This window comes from Pezoporus flaviventris, unplaced genomic scaffold (assembly GCF_033815535.1).
Source record: "Pezoporus flaviventris isolate CSIRO_AGI_PZ_B2104156 unplaced genomic scaffold, CSIRO_AGI_Pfla_v1 ptg000108l, whole genome shotgun sequence".
Classification (NCBI taxonomy): Eukaryota; Metazoa; Chordata; class Aves; order Psittaciformes; family Psittacidae; genus Pezoporus; species Pezoporus flaviventris.
Window position 1 is genome coordinate 533,664 of NW_026892656.1, and position 16,619 is coordinate 550,282.

Genomic DNA, 16,619 nt, shown 5'->3' on the forward strand with positions numbered 1-16,619 from the left:
TTTTTTAAAAGAAACATTTTTCCATGACCCCCACAAAAATCTAGAGTTCCAGTTATGATGTTGTCACAGGAAAGGACTGGCCATATATATGCCTTCATTAGTATCTTCCCTTGTAGGCATTTGGGGACAAGTACAATCTTTTCCTTCCTTATTTAAAAAGCATCCAACAAAATAGGCTGGGTTGCCTGTGTCTTGGAAAGCTAGAGGATACAATAATACAAGGAATAAGCTCTAGTAAACTCAAGTTTGATCTACACAGTTATTGTATAAATGTCAAATAAGATTAAACAGACAAATTAGCAAAATTTGAGGTAAATGTTCAGTTTAGAGAAATGGAGCATATAATTCTTTGTAAAGGAACTTCAGAGGTAGATAGCCAGCTACTTGCAAATGCCAGTAAAGAACTCCATGCAAGACAGTGAAGTTAGGGTGAAGTCAAATTACTGTTTATTTCTGTCATGTCCTCAGTGCAAAGGACATGCTTTTTATTCAAGATTTTGTTCAGATTTTCCTCTTTTATGCCATACTGTATAGGAACTCTACTATTTCCCTTTTTTCTCATTCCCACATCTGAACATGGTACTGATTTTAATGCAACATTCCATTAACAATAAATTTAATAATTCTTACAGACCAATTTATAGCTACAAGCTGTACAGAACCAAAGTTCTTTCTAGAGAACTAGGAGCACACCAAAGGAGATAAACCTTAAGTATTTATGCTGAAATTTGACTTGACTGGCAGCCTAACTGCATTAGTTTCTTGGAATTCTGATACCTGAGGTGTTCCCCTTGAAATAAAGGATGTAGTAAAAATGGATATGAGCACTGTGAAAATGTTCAACTGTTTGGATGCCTTTGGTGTGAGAGCAGTTGAGGTCCTTGTCAAGATGACAATACTTGCTTCTTGCAGACTGCTTCAGATGACAGTATTGGGTGATGTGCTTTAAGCTTTTCTTCATGTTGATAGACATTTTTTTATCATATCTTTGTGTTTATCTCTGTTTACCTACAACCAAATAGATGTACCTCAATTTGAAGATTTGTGGGGTATGCACCTCAAATCATTATGAAGTAAAAATGCTTACTGAATTCAGTGCTACCTTTTTAAAACTGCACCTGTGCTCTTACTACTCAGCTTTAAATATCATACTGTAAAACATATTGCCAGTTGTAGATACAGAGCAGTACTACAGATGCAGAGCCTTTTTTTTTCTCCTACACTGCTTCACCGTCATAGGTGAAGCTGAGTTGATCTAGGTTTCACCTGTAATGTCTTAGAATGGAGAATAAATCTGTAATGAAGCAAAAGTAAGGTAGAAAAGGTGGTCAGAATCCTCTGGCATCTGATCACCTGATGGAGTGAGTAGAAGATGTCTCTGCTCACCCATAGCAGGTCCCTTTGCAGCCTTGTACTTTGTTGTAATCTTGCAGTGTGCAACCCCTGTTTACAAGAGAGTAAGTTGAAATGCATCAGTCCAGCATTATTGTCACAATTTTTTTCCAGTTCTGATGCATTTAACCTGTCTTTCCTTTCCTCTAAAGTTAGGAATGCCCATAGAAATGGATAATTGCAGAATCATATGTGTAATATGTATGTTATATTATGAGAAAGCAAAATGAGTTTGTATGTCAGTTTTGTTTGTATCAATTTGGAAATGGTGGCAATTTTACTAGAGTTCAGTGTTCTTTTCGTAATAAGGAACTTGTATGCCAAATTTGAGCCCCAGCTGTTGATTTTGCATCATGCACATGCAGACTTAGTCCCCCAAACTATCTTTGTTCTCTTTTGAAGCTTTACCTTTATTTCTTACTTTAGAGGAATACAAGCTGTAAGTGTAGCTTCCCTTCTCTGATTGTTGAAATTAAGTGGAGAAAAGGAATGATACTTCATACCTTGTAATCCTTCATCTTCCCTACAGTACACTGTCCTCTTTGGCATTATGTTGAGTTTGACAGTTCCTGTCTAGGTGCCAGTTTGATGCTACTGCTAGTTTGCATTACCTTTGTTTAGATAGTCACAGCTGAGTTCAAGAGTCCCAGGGTGCTGGTAGCTTTAGTATATACAGTGATTTTCATTTATAACCAGCCTTTCTCTGCTGTTTGTGAGACTTAAAGTAAGGACATGCATGGTGTATTGGCGAACTTCACAAAGCCTGCTCCCCGTAGCACGTGGCCATCGACCACATTTTAATAAAGATGATAAGAAAATTAAAGGTTGTGATTGTTGTGCCCTGTCTGTGTTTCCTGCTTAGCAAGAGACTTCCCCTCTCTGTGGTGCCTAGTATTTTAATCACTGCAGCATTAAAGCCAAAATGTTTACATTTGTGGCCATAGTATTCTTACAGAACATAGCTCAGTGAGAGAATTTCTTTTTTCGTTATATTAAGTGGATTTTATTCAGACTGCTTCCCCATGTTTCTCGAATTGCCAGATTTTAACTGTTGTAAAATGGTGAGTGATGTAATTAGCCATTGCTAATCTAACTAGTAATTAATTATGCCAAGTGGTACTCTTGAGTATTCAAATACACAAAGCAAATAATTCTTATTTATAGCCAAACCAGAGTAATGGAATACACAGCCTTATGTCAAAACCAGGAATTATATTTTTAAGTATTTTGACCCACTTCATTTCAATGATAGGGACAGGTCCACCATGTATTATTGCAGTCAATTCCAAAAAAGAAAGAACTATTAAATACATTTGATGAAAATGACTCAACTCCCTACATAGCTGTGTTAGTGTTGGAAGTTGTTAAATACCAAGGAACCACCTTGTTCTGTGAGCTCTTCTAGTTCTCCTCCCATGCATACGCTTTTGTTTAAGGAGCGTCCTTGTGAGTTATATTTGATTAGGAGTTGTAATTTGCACACCATGGTTCTGATTGTGAGTGCTCTGACTAGGGCAGGACTCTCCATTCCACCCACTCTAAACTGAATTTCAGTATTTGTTAGAAGTGTCAAATTTGCCAGAAATGTGAGAAAGTCTTGCAGTTTCAGCTTCATAGTTGTCTCGTCTTCCAATCCAAAGGAGAAGGGGTGTCAATAGCAGTAATGCTTTTGACTGGTCAGTGGCAGCTTGCTTCTGGCCACATACTGCCAGGGAAAACAAACATAAAAGGACCCTTGTACAAATGAGGTCTAATTGTTCCTGCACTTAATTCCACTGAAGGTAATACTGATTAAATGGGTGTAAGCAGTTTGACAAAAATGACATAAAATCAGAAATACTGAGCACAAATACTTTTCTAAGCAAGAATGTCTTGAAAACTAGCAGTATTTTTGTATGAATATTAACTCACACAACATGCAAGAATTTTTCATGTGTGCACGCCTAGGACTAGCATGTGGAGCTGATGCAGTAGCAATGAACTGTCACTCAGCAGTTCTTTCACAGTTGGGTCTCTTAATTTATTCTGGTCCTTCTTCCCTTCAGCACATAGCCTCCTAGTTGCTAGGCAACCGTTAAGTGATTTTTACTGCGCATGATTTTTATGTGGTAGTTGTTGTGGTTATTATTTTCTAATTACAAAAGTGGAGATGGGGATTAAAATCAGAGTTGCATTAATAATTGCCAAATTTCCCCTGTTGTATTCAAGACACAACCATTTGAGATTATGTGGGAAAAGTTCACGTTACAGTATAGATGCACATATACAAAGGGAGCAGAAGATAATATTTCTTTGTGAGAGGAGTTTCTATAAAAATGATAGGACAGAATAAGCTGTTATTGATCTGAGTAGACAAAACCAGGCTGTAGTCTTCTGTCTGTTGAATATTTCATGCCCTTAATGCTTTTTCTTTCACAGCCTTAAATGATTCTTGATAATTAATTGTATCAAGCAAAAGCTTGAAGGTTTTCTGTGATGTTCTTAGTTTAAAAGAATCTGTGAACAAATCACAGTTGGCTAGTTTTCCATCTTGAAAATAGGATATTGCTGTTTAATAATTTACTGCTGATATATTTTTAATATAAAATGCAACATAAGGGTGGGTGGTATATGAAAAAGGGCAAAAAATTACATAGCCATTAGATAAAAAGCTCTATAATCATCAGGAGCTTTTTTAATAGGACAAATATGCTGAATATGTTTTAAAATTTGATCAAAATTAGAGTATTTTTTTTGTATTTAAATCATTCTGTTTGTATTTAGGCTCTGAAGCATAGTTAAAGCAATACCAGCAGCAGTGGTTTAGTAATTTTTCTCAAACAGATTCTTCCGTTAAAGGGAAGCTGCTGAAGTTTAAAACACAGCAGTGATACGTCAATCCTTCTGCCTAGCAAATCCAGCACAAATTTTGGAAAGTAAGTTATCACACTTTTCAAAGGATTAGCTTACATCTGTATCTTATGTCAGTATATTGCACAGATTTGTTAAAATAACTTAAGTTTGTGAAATCAAGCACACAGATCAATAGGATAAAACAAACAAAAGGCTTAATGCAATTCCCTCAGGAAGGTTTGTTACAGTATAGTGTGTAATTGCATGACAGGGTGCTACCTTACTTTTTGTTGCTTTTCCAGAGGACCAGTGCCTTGCATGTGTACAAGGTGAATGCTGATCACATAATGAATGAATGGCTGAATTCCCCCTGGGCTTCTCTGTAATGCTCAGAAGGAGTCTTAATATTGTGCAGATACAGAACTTTTTTCACATTTTATCCTTACTTTACAAATGAGGAATAAGGAGTACCCCTTTTGGACACTAGAGGTCTGATTTCACAGAGTACTTAGAGTTCTGTAGGTTCAGAACAAATTTAATTGATCTCAGTTTCAGCTGTGAGGGTTCAAAACTTCTTTGGATTAACAAAAAAAAAAAATACAGTCCTTGATTTGCAAAGAACTAGAAACACATGTTGATTTAGTCGGTCACATTGCTTTTCCTTACGTTGCTTTCAGTTTGTCTTTGAGAGTCTGAGATGAAGACAAGTTCTGTCAGATGGCATGAAGTAGTCACTCACATAGATCATTAACAAGGTTGGTGGGTTTAAACCCATAGTATGCACACCTCCCACTTCGGCAGGGGAAATATGAAAGTAATTAACCTTTTTGGTGTGACTCAGTACCAAAGAAGATGGGAGGTGCAGTGGCCTGAGTTCCACAATTACTTGCTGACACGAAAGAAATAGTAAGTCTTGGAATGACAATTATCTGGTCATTTTATTACTTCCTCTATTTCAGGGTGCTTCCCAAATAAATTGGTTCTGTTGGATGAAATCGATAGTAACTACCTCGAGTATGAGGTGCAGGTGGTCTTCAGGGTATCTAAGCGAACAGCTTGATGGAGTAGGTCACTCTCATCTTCTCTGACAGAGATGTGCAGTGCTCTCACCATGCAGGGGCAACACCCACAAGTGTGTACATACATGTGCCACGATCTTGCTGTAATCTAGGAGGCAGCCTGGCAGTTACTGCTAAGCAGGCAAAGGGAATGGCTTCTGCTGCTGCAAGTCAGACAGTTGTCAGGACAAGACAGAGGCTTAGGTTTGCATTGGGTGGAATAATACTCTAGCTGCCAGTTGGCACCCAGGCTGTTGGTTGGACAGCACTGATTAGCAAGCTGCAGTCAGAAAGTTTACGTTACTGTCCTCTGATGCAGGGCATATGAAGAACAGCAGTGTCCCAGGACAAAACGGAAAACAGTAAGAAATCTTAGATTAGATGATCAACAGCTACTTGAAAATGTAGGAAGTGAGGAAATTCTGTTTATTCTTGTTCATTGGTTCAGGTCCATAAGAAGAATAGTGTCTGCTCAAACTCTGATGCTGTATCAGACATCAAGAAATGCTTAACATATAGTAGGTACTCAACGACTCTCATAAAAGGCAGAGCAGTTCCATGCTTTTTATCATCCTTACCCTCCATGACAGAGCTGCCTCAGTTAACCTTCGATGCAGTATTAGTTTAATGTGTCTGGTAAGATCACATATGACTATGGAGGGTAACGGCATGGGACGAGCTCAGGTGGAGACCAGGAAGTTACCATCTGAAGATGCAAATGAGAAAATAGGGAAACAGAGAAAGCTTTTTTGAGTATCTGTGGGAACAGGAATCATGTGAATGTGGGCTGGGAATTGGTTGTGAATGCTATGTGCCATGAATTAGTTCTTCTCAGGAGAGCTTTTTTCTGCTATTTTGTGAAAAAAATTACATACACATAGGATAAAAAAAAGAAAACCTGGAAGTGCCATCAACACATTGCCTCTCCAGGTTGACTTATAGCCATGTATTATTTGGGAAGCCACAAATAAGAAGATCTACAAAAGCCCCCAAAACCCGATTTGGAACTGTAGAAATAGCTGTAAGGGATGAACAATGGGAAATCTGGAAATCTTAGAAATTCTGAACACCTGTAAGCGATAGGCAATGTTCCTAGAGTATGAAAGGCTTTTAGATAACCCATCACTTTATTTCAGATGACTGGAAAAGTACAAATGGCAGTATGATTTTCAATACAGTTACAGGGATCTTTGCAGAAACCTAGCAGTCAGTTAATGAAAGTTACTATGTTTGTTGTTGTTGTGGTAACATCTGGTTAAGTCTGATAACAATCAGGGTCTGGTATAGTGGAAATCAGTAAGAACAAATGGTTTGCTATGACCGAAGAGTACAAAACGACTATAAAATGACCAGGAAGATAAACTTACAGTGACAGGAGGGATACTTGCTAAAAATTAGCTGAGACTAGAACAAACTGAAAAATGCAAGACTCTCTACTCAGTGAACTACTGTGGAATTCAGATTGAAGTCCTGATCCTGCTTATATAAAGCCTTCTACCCATAGGATCCTATGATGGTAATAAATTAGTTCAACAGCACAAAGGGTGTGTGTTTTGTAAGAAACTTCTAGTAATTCTTTACATTATGGGTTTGTTTGTCTCAACAGTTCAGGACGTCAGCTAAGTGAAGTCTTCATTCAGCTCCCTTCTAGGAAAGAACTACCAGAGTATTATGAATTGATTAGGAAACCAGTCGACTTCAAAAAAATAAAGGTAACCTTTTTTGGAAGTGGAGATTCATCCATTTCTATGTTATATAAAAGGGTGACTGTGAAGTTGCATTAAAACTACAAGAATGTGAATATTGCATTTACCTGTATTTGTGGCTTAGATTTTAAACATTGTAACACACCTTGTTAGGAATTTTATTTAGTGTATATTGCAGTATATCACTATAATTTCAAAACCAAATTAAAATGAAGCCATGTGACATGAATGACCCTCCAGAAATGACATCTCAGCGTCTTTTTTTCAAATACCTTATTACAAATCTGTGAAGTACATCTTCGATAAAAACGCACTGTTTGAAAAGTTTTAATGGTTTTAGGGGAATTTAGTCATCCCTAAACTAGCATCACGTCTTGGAATAGCTAAGTCAGATCCAAATGCAGTTTGTCAGATTGGTTTTATGCAACTTGTTGCATATTAGGTAATGTTTTAACTGTGATTTTGATTCATGTCACAGCTTATTTTGTTTCTGTGCTGAAAAGAAGAAACTGTAACTCCTTATACCACAGGAGCTCCATTTCTGTTGCTTCTCTACCTTCTAGTTTATACAGCAATTGCTTAATTTTTTACTCTATTATCCTGTATATTTTCTTGAGTAGTATATTAACAATACATTTTAAGACTTTATTTATTTGTTTTAAACAAGTACTTGTCTTGATGCTTGGGGTTTTGTTTTGGTTTTCTTTGTTGTTTGTTGTTTTTTTAAAGAGAAAGCTTTTAATGTGTTGAAATCAAATACTGATTTAGTATCCTGTCTGTTGTTTTTCTTTCTGCACCACTTTCTGCACTGCCCTTCCATACTTCTCTTCATTTCCTTCACAAATGCAACAGGAAAGAATTCGCAATCATAAATATCGAAGTCTTGGAGACTTGGAGAAAGATGTCATGTTGCTGTGCCACAATGCTCAGACATTCAATTTGGAGGGATCACAGGTCTGAATGAACCACTTTGTGTTAAACATACAGGTTTTCCCTACCTAATGTTTTCAGTGCTTGTGGATTTTTATATTCTGTATATAAATCCTGTGTTTTAATTCTTATTTTGAGTAGAGAAAAATGACCCGATTCCTGGAATCATCCAGAATTCACTTGATACAGCTGTGTGCATGCAGTGAAAATTACTTGATTCTGATTCAGAGATCTCTTTTTTTCTTATCTGTGTAGTTAGAGCTGCAGTTAAGACTGTTTCAGTCTATGGTAAAAGGCTGTGTGTGTAGAGGTGTCGATTTTAAGAGACAGTAGAATAAACTACTAAAGAGGTTTAGGAGACAAGATATCTCGTCGCAAGCAGATGTATTACAGACAAGAATGTACTTAGTGCTGTGAATTTGGAACAGGACACTGGCAGAAAAGGAAGGACTGACTACAAAATCTGGATGACAGATAAGAAAGTTGTCACAATACCATGAAACATAGTGTTGGATGGTTGTTTTCATAGATGAAGTCCAAATCGTGTGATGCAAACACAGTATTAAATTGAAACAGAGAACATGAAGTCAACTCCTCTAATGTGTGAGAGGAAGAATTTCTTAGAAGAAGCCTAAGTAAAAGTAAGCCGAAGGCTGATGCTGCCAATACTAATGCATCATTCAAATTCCTAAACATGACTGATGACCCTTAGCTGATCTGGAGAGTTTATAATAAAATTGAAGAATTAAAAATTAAAATAAGAATGCAATTAGTTATTAAGGATTCTTAAATAGAGCTCATCATTTTGTGATTATTTTTGCTATCTAGAGACATAAAATGTTTTCTGTAATGTATGCAGTATTTTTACTGTCTTCAGTTATATGGAAACAACCTATAAAGCAGCTAAAAAATACTTTAGTATGGAAATTAATAATGGTAGGAAGTGTGGGACAAAAATTTGCTACCTGTCCAAGTGTAAATTGCAGTTTACTGCTTAGTCCCATGTCAGTAAAACAGATAAAAACGTCTAATGATAATCACTTAATAAAAAAAAAAAGAAGGAAAGCTAGTACTACCAAAAACTGTCACAGAGACTTTAGAGAATGGTAAAAGTTGGTAGAAGAGATAAAAATCAAAGTAGTAGCTAAATGGGAATAATAATGAAATTAGCCTCATGAGAATGACTCAAGTTGCTAATGGGAAACTGGACTCTTGTTAAGCAGAGGTGGTAGAATTGACAGGAATAATCCTGAGTGGGTAGAAACATTGAGTAGATACTGCTGTTCTGTTTGGAAATAACCCAATTTATATGAGAGTGTTGCAGTACTATTTTCTATTCCAGTGTACAAACATTAATTACCAGAGCTTGCATTACTTATTTATAGCATGAAGCCCAGATAACTCATAAGTATCATTTTAAGGTTTATTTCTAGTAAGTTCTCATGCCATTCATTTTGTTTTCCAGAGAATTGTAGGACACTTCTACAGCAGTCAATTATTTAAGGCTACTTCATGTACTTTGCAATAGTTCGTGTCCAGCTTTCCTCTGATATACCAGTTCACATCAGTAAACTAGATTTGCATGCACACCCAAAAACAACAGGCTAATTCAGGCAGTTGTTTAAGTACACAGTGACCTCAAGTAAAACTTGAGTTGTTCTGCTAGCATGATGCATGCTGCTTTTCTTTGGCACAGAGCAGTTCCATCTGAGCTGGAAACTTACGAGGGGTTTCAGGGAGAGAGACTGCATTTTGAGGATTTTGTCCTCAACTTCAGTGTTGAGTGCAACCTCAATTATTTGAAACGCTCTTCATGTTATAATGGTCAAATGAAACACAGACATGTAAGGGGTTAAAAATATTACGTGTCTATTGAAACAGAAGATTTGCTATTAAGGCTGTCATTTCTTGTGAAGCTCTTGTTGTCGTTGCTTCTCCAGTTTTAAGGAAGTTTAACTGTCATTGCTACTTATTTTTTTGAAACCTGCTGGAATTGGATTTTGGTCAAAATAAGAAAACTTTTATTTGCATAGCTTTTCCTGAAACAGTGCCAGGTTTTTTCTGGATTGTAATAGATACTGAATATTGCAAACAATTCCACATTAAGTTTAAATAATTTTTAAAACCTCTTTATTTCCCTAGGAAATCCTGTTTAAAAGTCTGGGTCACAGTGAAACTTCAAATATGTAGTGACCGGCATTAAAAAATGAAATGTAGCATGTGTCCTTAATTCTTTTTTGTCTTAGAAAAGTGTTTGTTCTGGGAAAGGAGAGAAAGGTTAGTTGAAAGAGCCATTCCTAGGAACAATGAAATATGTTAAGCCTGTGTGTAAGAAAAATAAATGATCCTCATGAGGAACTGAGGGGCTTCTGTCAATAGCTGACTTGAAAAGAAGTGGGCATAATTAAAAATCGATCTCTTGACTTAGAGGAAGGAAGCTGTAGGGTCTCACAGCCCACTAATGTCGTAAGACAATAGGAGAAAAAACTTTTCAAAACATTCATGATCATATATGTCAAGAAATTTTATTATGGTCAAGAGCAGTCAAACATCTCACAACAAAATGTACAGCAGTACTTACAGAATGGGGAACAGCCTGCAGTGAGACATAGTGGTCAAGTGAAGAGAGATTGCATATTTCATGTGAAGTTTTTTAAAAAAAAAAGTTTAATTAATTTTGTTGAACCTGCAGAGCATTAGAGCAGTTTTAACGTACAGATTGTATAATGGCAGCCAAAAAACTTCTATTACCTTTCTCAAAAATACCCAGTGTCCTTTTATACAAGGAAATATGTAATAATAGGCAAAGGACTAGTATGAAAGCCAAGGTGGTTCAAGTGATGATGGTCATGAAGTCTAGCAAGGCCAAGTGCAAGAAAGATCTTGCATGTGGTTCAGGGCAATCCCAAGCACAGCTAAAGGCTGGGTGGAAAATGGATTGAGAGAAGCTCTGAGGAGAAGGGCTTGGAGGTGTTGGTAGATGAGATTGCCTCAAAAGGAGCATGACCAGCAGGTTGAGGGAGGGGATTCTACCCCTCTACTCTGCTCTCATGAGACCCCACCTGCAGTTCTGCATCCAGCTCTGGTGTTCCCTACACAAGAAGGATGTGAAGATACTCGAGTAAGTACAGAAGAGACCTCAAAGATGCTCAAAGGACTGGAGCACCTCTGCCGTGAAGACAGGCTGAGAGTTGGGCTTGTTCAGCCTGGAGGAGAGACGGCTCCTGGGGAGACTTTGGAGCAGCTTCCAGTGCTGCCTAAAGGGAGCCTACAAGAAACCTATAGAGGGGCTTTTTACAAGGACATGTAGTGACAGGAAAAGTGAGAATGGCTTTAAACTGAAAGAGAGGAGATTTAGGTTAGGTATTAGGAAGGAATTCTTCACTGAGAGGATGGTGAGACACTGGCACAGGTTGCCCAGAGAAGCTGTGGCTCCCTCATCCCTGGCAGCGTTCAAGGCCAGGCTGGATGGGGCTTGGAGCAGCCTGGTCTAGTGGAAGGTGTCCTTGCCCGTGGCAGGAGGTTGGAACTGGATGAGCTTTAAGGTCCCTTCCAGTCCAAACCATTCTGCGATTCTGTGACTCTATACCCTTCTATTAACTATTCTTAATTGTTCAGTGCTAAATTGTCCACGGCTTGGCTCCTGACATTTTACACAACAAAATGTGCAAGCTCATTTGCAAGGACCAGATACTCAGCATGGCAGCAAGATTTTTACCATGTTAATCCGAAAAGTGTGTTACAAGTCAAATGTAGTTCTCTCACCGTTGAGTCCCTTCCTGCTTGAGTTTAAAGAGAAAATCTGAGGTACCAGAGATACATGGCAAGCTACAGAATGTTTGAAAACGTGCTAAAATTAGAACAAGTACTTTGTCTGTGTGAGAGAAGGAAGGAATGAGCTGCTTGGGATATATTATATTCCTTGTGGCCACTTTGGTTTTCAGAAAATAACTGTAGATAATTAGCCACTGTCATCAACTGTATCACTAGACTAAGACCCATTTTTAAATTAGGGTGCTTTCTGCTGAAGTCTGTTGCTTTGGCAGTTTTTAAAGACTGTGATGATCTAATAAAAACACACAATAGTTCCTGTGGCAGTAAAAATTATCAGAAAAACACTAACTGGACATTTCATATGTAATACATTTTAAAACCTGATTTTTTGTGCTCACTATTGACAAATTTCTTAATTTAAAGCATGAAAATTTAATGTTGGCATTTCTTGTAAAATTCATGCAACAAGGCTGTGTACTCTCTGAGTTTGCATTGGAAATGAAGGTCTGTGCTGTAAATTTTTGATACTTCTTGACTTTACAATTCTGACATAGATTTGTATTCATACCATAGATCTATGAGGATTCTATTGTTCTTCAGTCTGTGTTCAAAAGTGCACGACAGAAGATTGCCAAAGAAGAAGAAAGTGAGGATGAAAGTAACGATGATGAAGAAGAAGAAGAAGACGAAGAATCAGAATCAGAATGTGAGTCCCCTCCTCAATACTGAGATAAAAGTACGTCTAGGGATGGAAGGGGAGGTTTTCCACAGTTTCTGCATGGAGACTGATTATAAGGTTCTATTTTCTGTTGGCAAGAGTAACTTACTAAGTTTGCTACTTTGGGTGTTAACAGTCATTTTAAGTTTTTGGCTGTATGTTCTGCCTGTACCCCTTAGAGTACAGTTAACTATTTTTAAGCCAGAAACAAATCACAGGCGTGCTTTTTAGAAGCTGATTTGACTGAACATGAGTATAAACCCTTCTGGTCCTCTTCATGTTATTTGTAAATAGAAGTTCCTGGTGAAATTTGAAACAGGCTTTATCCATGGGTGGTCATCGTTCAGGCATGGTGTGACCTAGAAAACTCACTAACTGGTTAAGAACCAGAAGGTGTTGCAAATGTTCTTCAGTTTGACGAGGCCTAATTGAAACTTGTATTGTTTCAGAAGCAGGAGGTGACGCTCTGTCAGTCACTGGAGACTAGCAAACATGATACAATGGAAAATGAGGGATCCCTTCATTCCATTTTCTGCCACCCAATAGATCTGCCCATATAGTCCAGCTCCCCTAGCTGTCTGATTACAGAAACTGTAATATTTGGCCCTGAGCTACCCTTCCAAATATGTCACACAGGTCTGTGAAGCATGCAACTCATGTTTTGCCAATCAGTCACCTCTGCATAGCATTTCTGTAGTTTAAATAAAATGTCTGTTTGTACAAAGGATAAATATTTCTATGTGCAAGGAAGAAAATATTTTTAGATGTGTATCTTCTCACAGGACCTGTAGACAATGTGCATTCTGAGAGTGAAAAGAATGCACATGGTCAACTTAAAGTTACTCTTTATAGTTTGATACAAATGATTTTTAAAAATTTACAGAAGTAGAGAAATAAAATCAAATACCTCTTCTTCATTGTTCCAGAGTGCAGTTAAAGGACAGAAGGAAGTATCAGGCTGCTACCAAGGGTGAATTTCTGTAAACAGAGACAGCATTTAAAAGTGAAAAGTTAAATGTAGTCTTTTAAAATATTTGCAGCAAAATCTGTGAAAGTCAAAATCAAGTTAAATAAGAAGGAGGAAAAAACTCGGGAGAAGGGAAAAGGCAAGAAGAGGCAAAGCCGAGCCAAAGCCAAGCCTGTTGTGAGTGATGATGATAGTGATGAGGATCAAGATGAAAATGTAAGTTTTGATCACTGAGACTGTGGAAGTGGTTACAGTGATTGTGTCTCTACCCTGTCCCACTTGCTGTAAGAGTTCTTAACTATTCATGCTTAAACAAATGTTTAATCTGTAGTGATCATCGTGAGAAAATTAGGCAGGGGTGTTAAATGTACCTGGGTGTGCTTATGAGATCTGGTCAAAATGCTGAAAGACAAGAAGTCAAAGAAATTCAGAGCTCATTTCTTGGAGCTGATCTACTTTCATTGAATCTTTAAACCTCACGGTCTGTTTGCTTTTGTCCACAGATGAAAAACTGATGGCTTGACATTTTTTTTTTTCCTTTGGTGGGTGCTTCTACTATTGCAACAAATGAAAACAGAGCTCTTCCAAGTTGTTAAATGTCTGCATAGAAAGAAAGATCTGGTGTTTCCTGACTCTGTGTCTTCCCTTCTCTAAAGAAGTCGACAGCAATTTAATGAAATGTCATGAAAAAGAAATGTTATATAACATCATACCTTTCTTAAGGCTATCTTGATTTGACAGTTTAATTGTAATTTTTCTTCCTGTTACTTTCTTTTTTCCTTTCTTTTTTTTTCATTTTTTTTTCCTTCTTTAACAAATTGCACAGCATAGCTGGCAAAGAATTTCTGACTTGTCTTGTGTCTCTTACCTCTAGGACCAGTCGGAAGCAAGCGGAAGTGATGATGAGTGATCCATAGGGTTTATTTTCTTGGCAGAACTGACCCCTTCCCCTTTTCTTCTCCCTTCTCCTATTTTACACCCAGTAAATACAGTTTGTCAAATAGACATTGGGTTGTTTCTGTATCCTTACTCTCTATAAATTAGCTTTAGGATAGTGCCAGACAAACATATGATATCATGGTGTAAAAAAGCAAAAAATGTAACATACTGTGACCAAATGGGCCGCAAAAGATTTAAGAACAAAAGAACAGCAAAAAACCTTTTGATGGAAAATGTGGGTTGATAGTATATTTCTATGGGCTGGTTTTAACTTGGTAATGGTTTGATTGTGCCTGGTTTTATCATTTGATAGAATGTTTTTCAGTGGCATTGGAAAGAAAAAAAAAAGTTTTGTAGCATTGATAACCAGGAAAAGCCATTAAAAGCCACTGGTTATTTTATTTTTCATCAGGCAGTTTTCAAAGTTTTTATTTGTTCTGTATTGGATTTTTACACTGTGGTACATATATGCAACTTTGTTTAATAGCTTATAAATGTACAGTAGTTAGCCTTCATCTACTTTGTCCGATGTGCATTTTTACACTTTATGCTTGATGATCTTCAGAAAAACGCTTTTTGAATTGTATCAAAATTATGCCTACTGTAAACTTTGCTTAACTTTTTCTCCTTGATTAAAAAAGTTGGGTTAAAAAAAATGCTATTGAATATTGCAATCTATATAGTGTAATGGATGGCTTCTTTCATCAGACTGATCTTCTATGTTACCAATGTGGATTATCACCTTTCCCTAAAGTGTACTTAATCTTTGCTTTCTTTGCACAATGTCTTTGGTTGCAAGTCATAAGCCTGAGGCAAATAAAATTCCAGTAATTTTGAAGAATGTGGTGTTGGTGCTTTCCTAATAAAGAGATAATTTGTTTCTGTAGTCGTGGTCTAGTATTAGGAGTTCACAAAAATCTTTTTATAGTAAGGATGGCAGGGCAGGAATGTCTCCTGTAGAGAGGTCCACTGTGGTCTGTCCTGATTGTAAAATAACTCGTTCAAATAGCATATATTTGGCAGAGACAAGAGAAGAGACGTACTACATGTTAAAATAACAACAGCAAAATGGAAGTAGTAAAATAATACCTTGAAACAAATGTGTAGTTCCTTACCTAATTACAATAGAAGTGATTAAGCAGTAAAATAAACATTTCTTTTTCTTTCAGGAAATGTATGTAGGCCTCAGTGGGCATGAATACCATTACTTATGGAGGCAGTCAGCCCACCTATAAATCAGTTTAAGTATTATCTTGAGGTATCAGGGTTGTGATGCACTAAGATGTGGTAGTATAAACATTTGAACTACATATCTACAGTTAATGTTGCTACTCCAGAAAATCAGAACTTCTTAGATTTGAACATATATTGAGTAGAAAACATGGAAGCTTAGGACCCGATTTGTAAACAGAGCATTTCATGTTATCTGAACAGTGTATTTCTCTGTTTGTGTCTTCATCGCATCTCTTTACACTGCCTTGCAGTATGTTATTTGCTTCAGATTTTTCTAGCTCAGTTGAAAAGTGATCTATAAGTTTGTCTGGTGTGCATTTGTATATATTAGCCCTACAATGAAATAAGTCAGCTTTGCTTATTTTCAGTAGCTTCAGACATTTGCCCCATCTGAAGGGAAGACCTGTATTTCTCAGAGAGATCACATTGACCTTAGAGAAACGTATTGGCAAGACTAGTGTCTGAAGCAGCTATGCAGAAAACAACCTGGTGGTCCTGGTTGACACCAGAGTGAACATGAGCCAACAGTGCGCTCCTGTGGCAAAGGTTAAAAGTATCTTGGACATTAGGAGTGTTGCCAGGGTGATTCATGCTCTCTGCTCAGCACTGCTGGTATATATTTGGAGTGCTTTGTCCAGTGATTGACTTCCAAGTAGAAGAGAGACGTGGACATACTGGAGAGAATCCAGCAAGGGACCACTAAGATGATTAAATGACAGGAGAATAAGACATACAAAGGGAGGCTGAGAAAACTGGGACTGTTAGCCATGAGAAGGCTCAAAGGCACCTTACCAATTTGAATTACTATCTGAAGGGAGGGTGCAGAGAAGGCAGAGGTTCTTTTCACTGTGCCCAGCGCCCAGTGACAGGATGAGAGGCAATGGGCACAAACTGGAGCACAAGAGGTTCCCTGTGAACATGAGGAAACTTCTTTCTATGGGGGTGACTGAGCCCTGGCACAGGTTGCCCAAAAAGGTTTTGGAGTCTTCCTTCTTGGGGATACTCAGAATCCACCTGGACATGGTCCTGTGCAGCTGACTGTAGGTGTCCCTCTTTGTGCAGAGGGGTTG

The 16,619-nt window shown here is 37.5% G+C and overlaps 1 protein-coding gene across 8 annotated transcripts in view; it reads left to right on the forward strand.

Moving 5' to 3' along the window:
* SMARCA2 (SWI/SNF related, matrix associated, actin dependent regulator of chromatin, subfamily a, member 2) overlaps positions 1-16,619 on the forward strand; it is a 131,368-nt gene that overhangs the window by 95,411 nt on the left and 19,338 nt on the right. For 6 of the 8 annotated variants that reach the window (XM_061477777.1, XM_061477778.1, XM_061477779.1 and 3 more), the window contains 5 exons: positions 6,889-6,994; positions 7,841-7,942; positions 12,266-12,398; positions 13,451-13,593; positions 14,252-15,157. In XM_061477777.1, coding sequence (XP_061333761.1) covers positions 6,889-6,994; positions 7,841-7,942; positions 12,266-12,398; positions 13,451-13,593; positions 14,252-14,287 — 520 coding nt within the window. In that variant the 3' untranslated portion in view covers positions 14,288-15,157. Of the gene's footprint in view, positions 1-6,888; positions 6,995-7,840; positions 7,943-12,265; positions 12,399-13,450; positions 13,594-13,880; positions 15,158-16,619 lie in introns of those variants that run through there. The other 2 variants (XM_061477780.1, XM_061477781.1) reach the window with 2 other exon arrangements.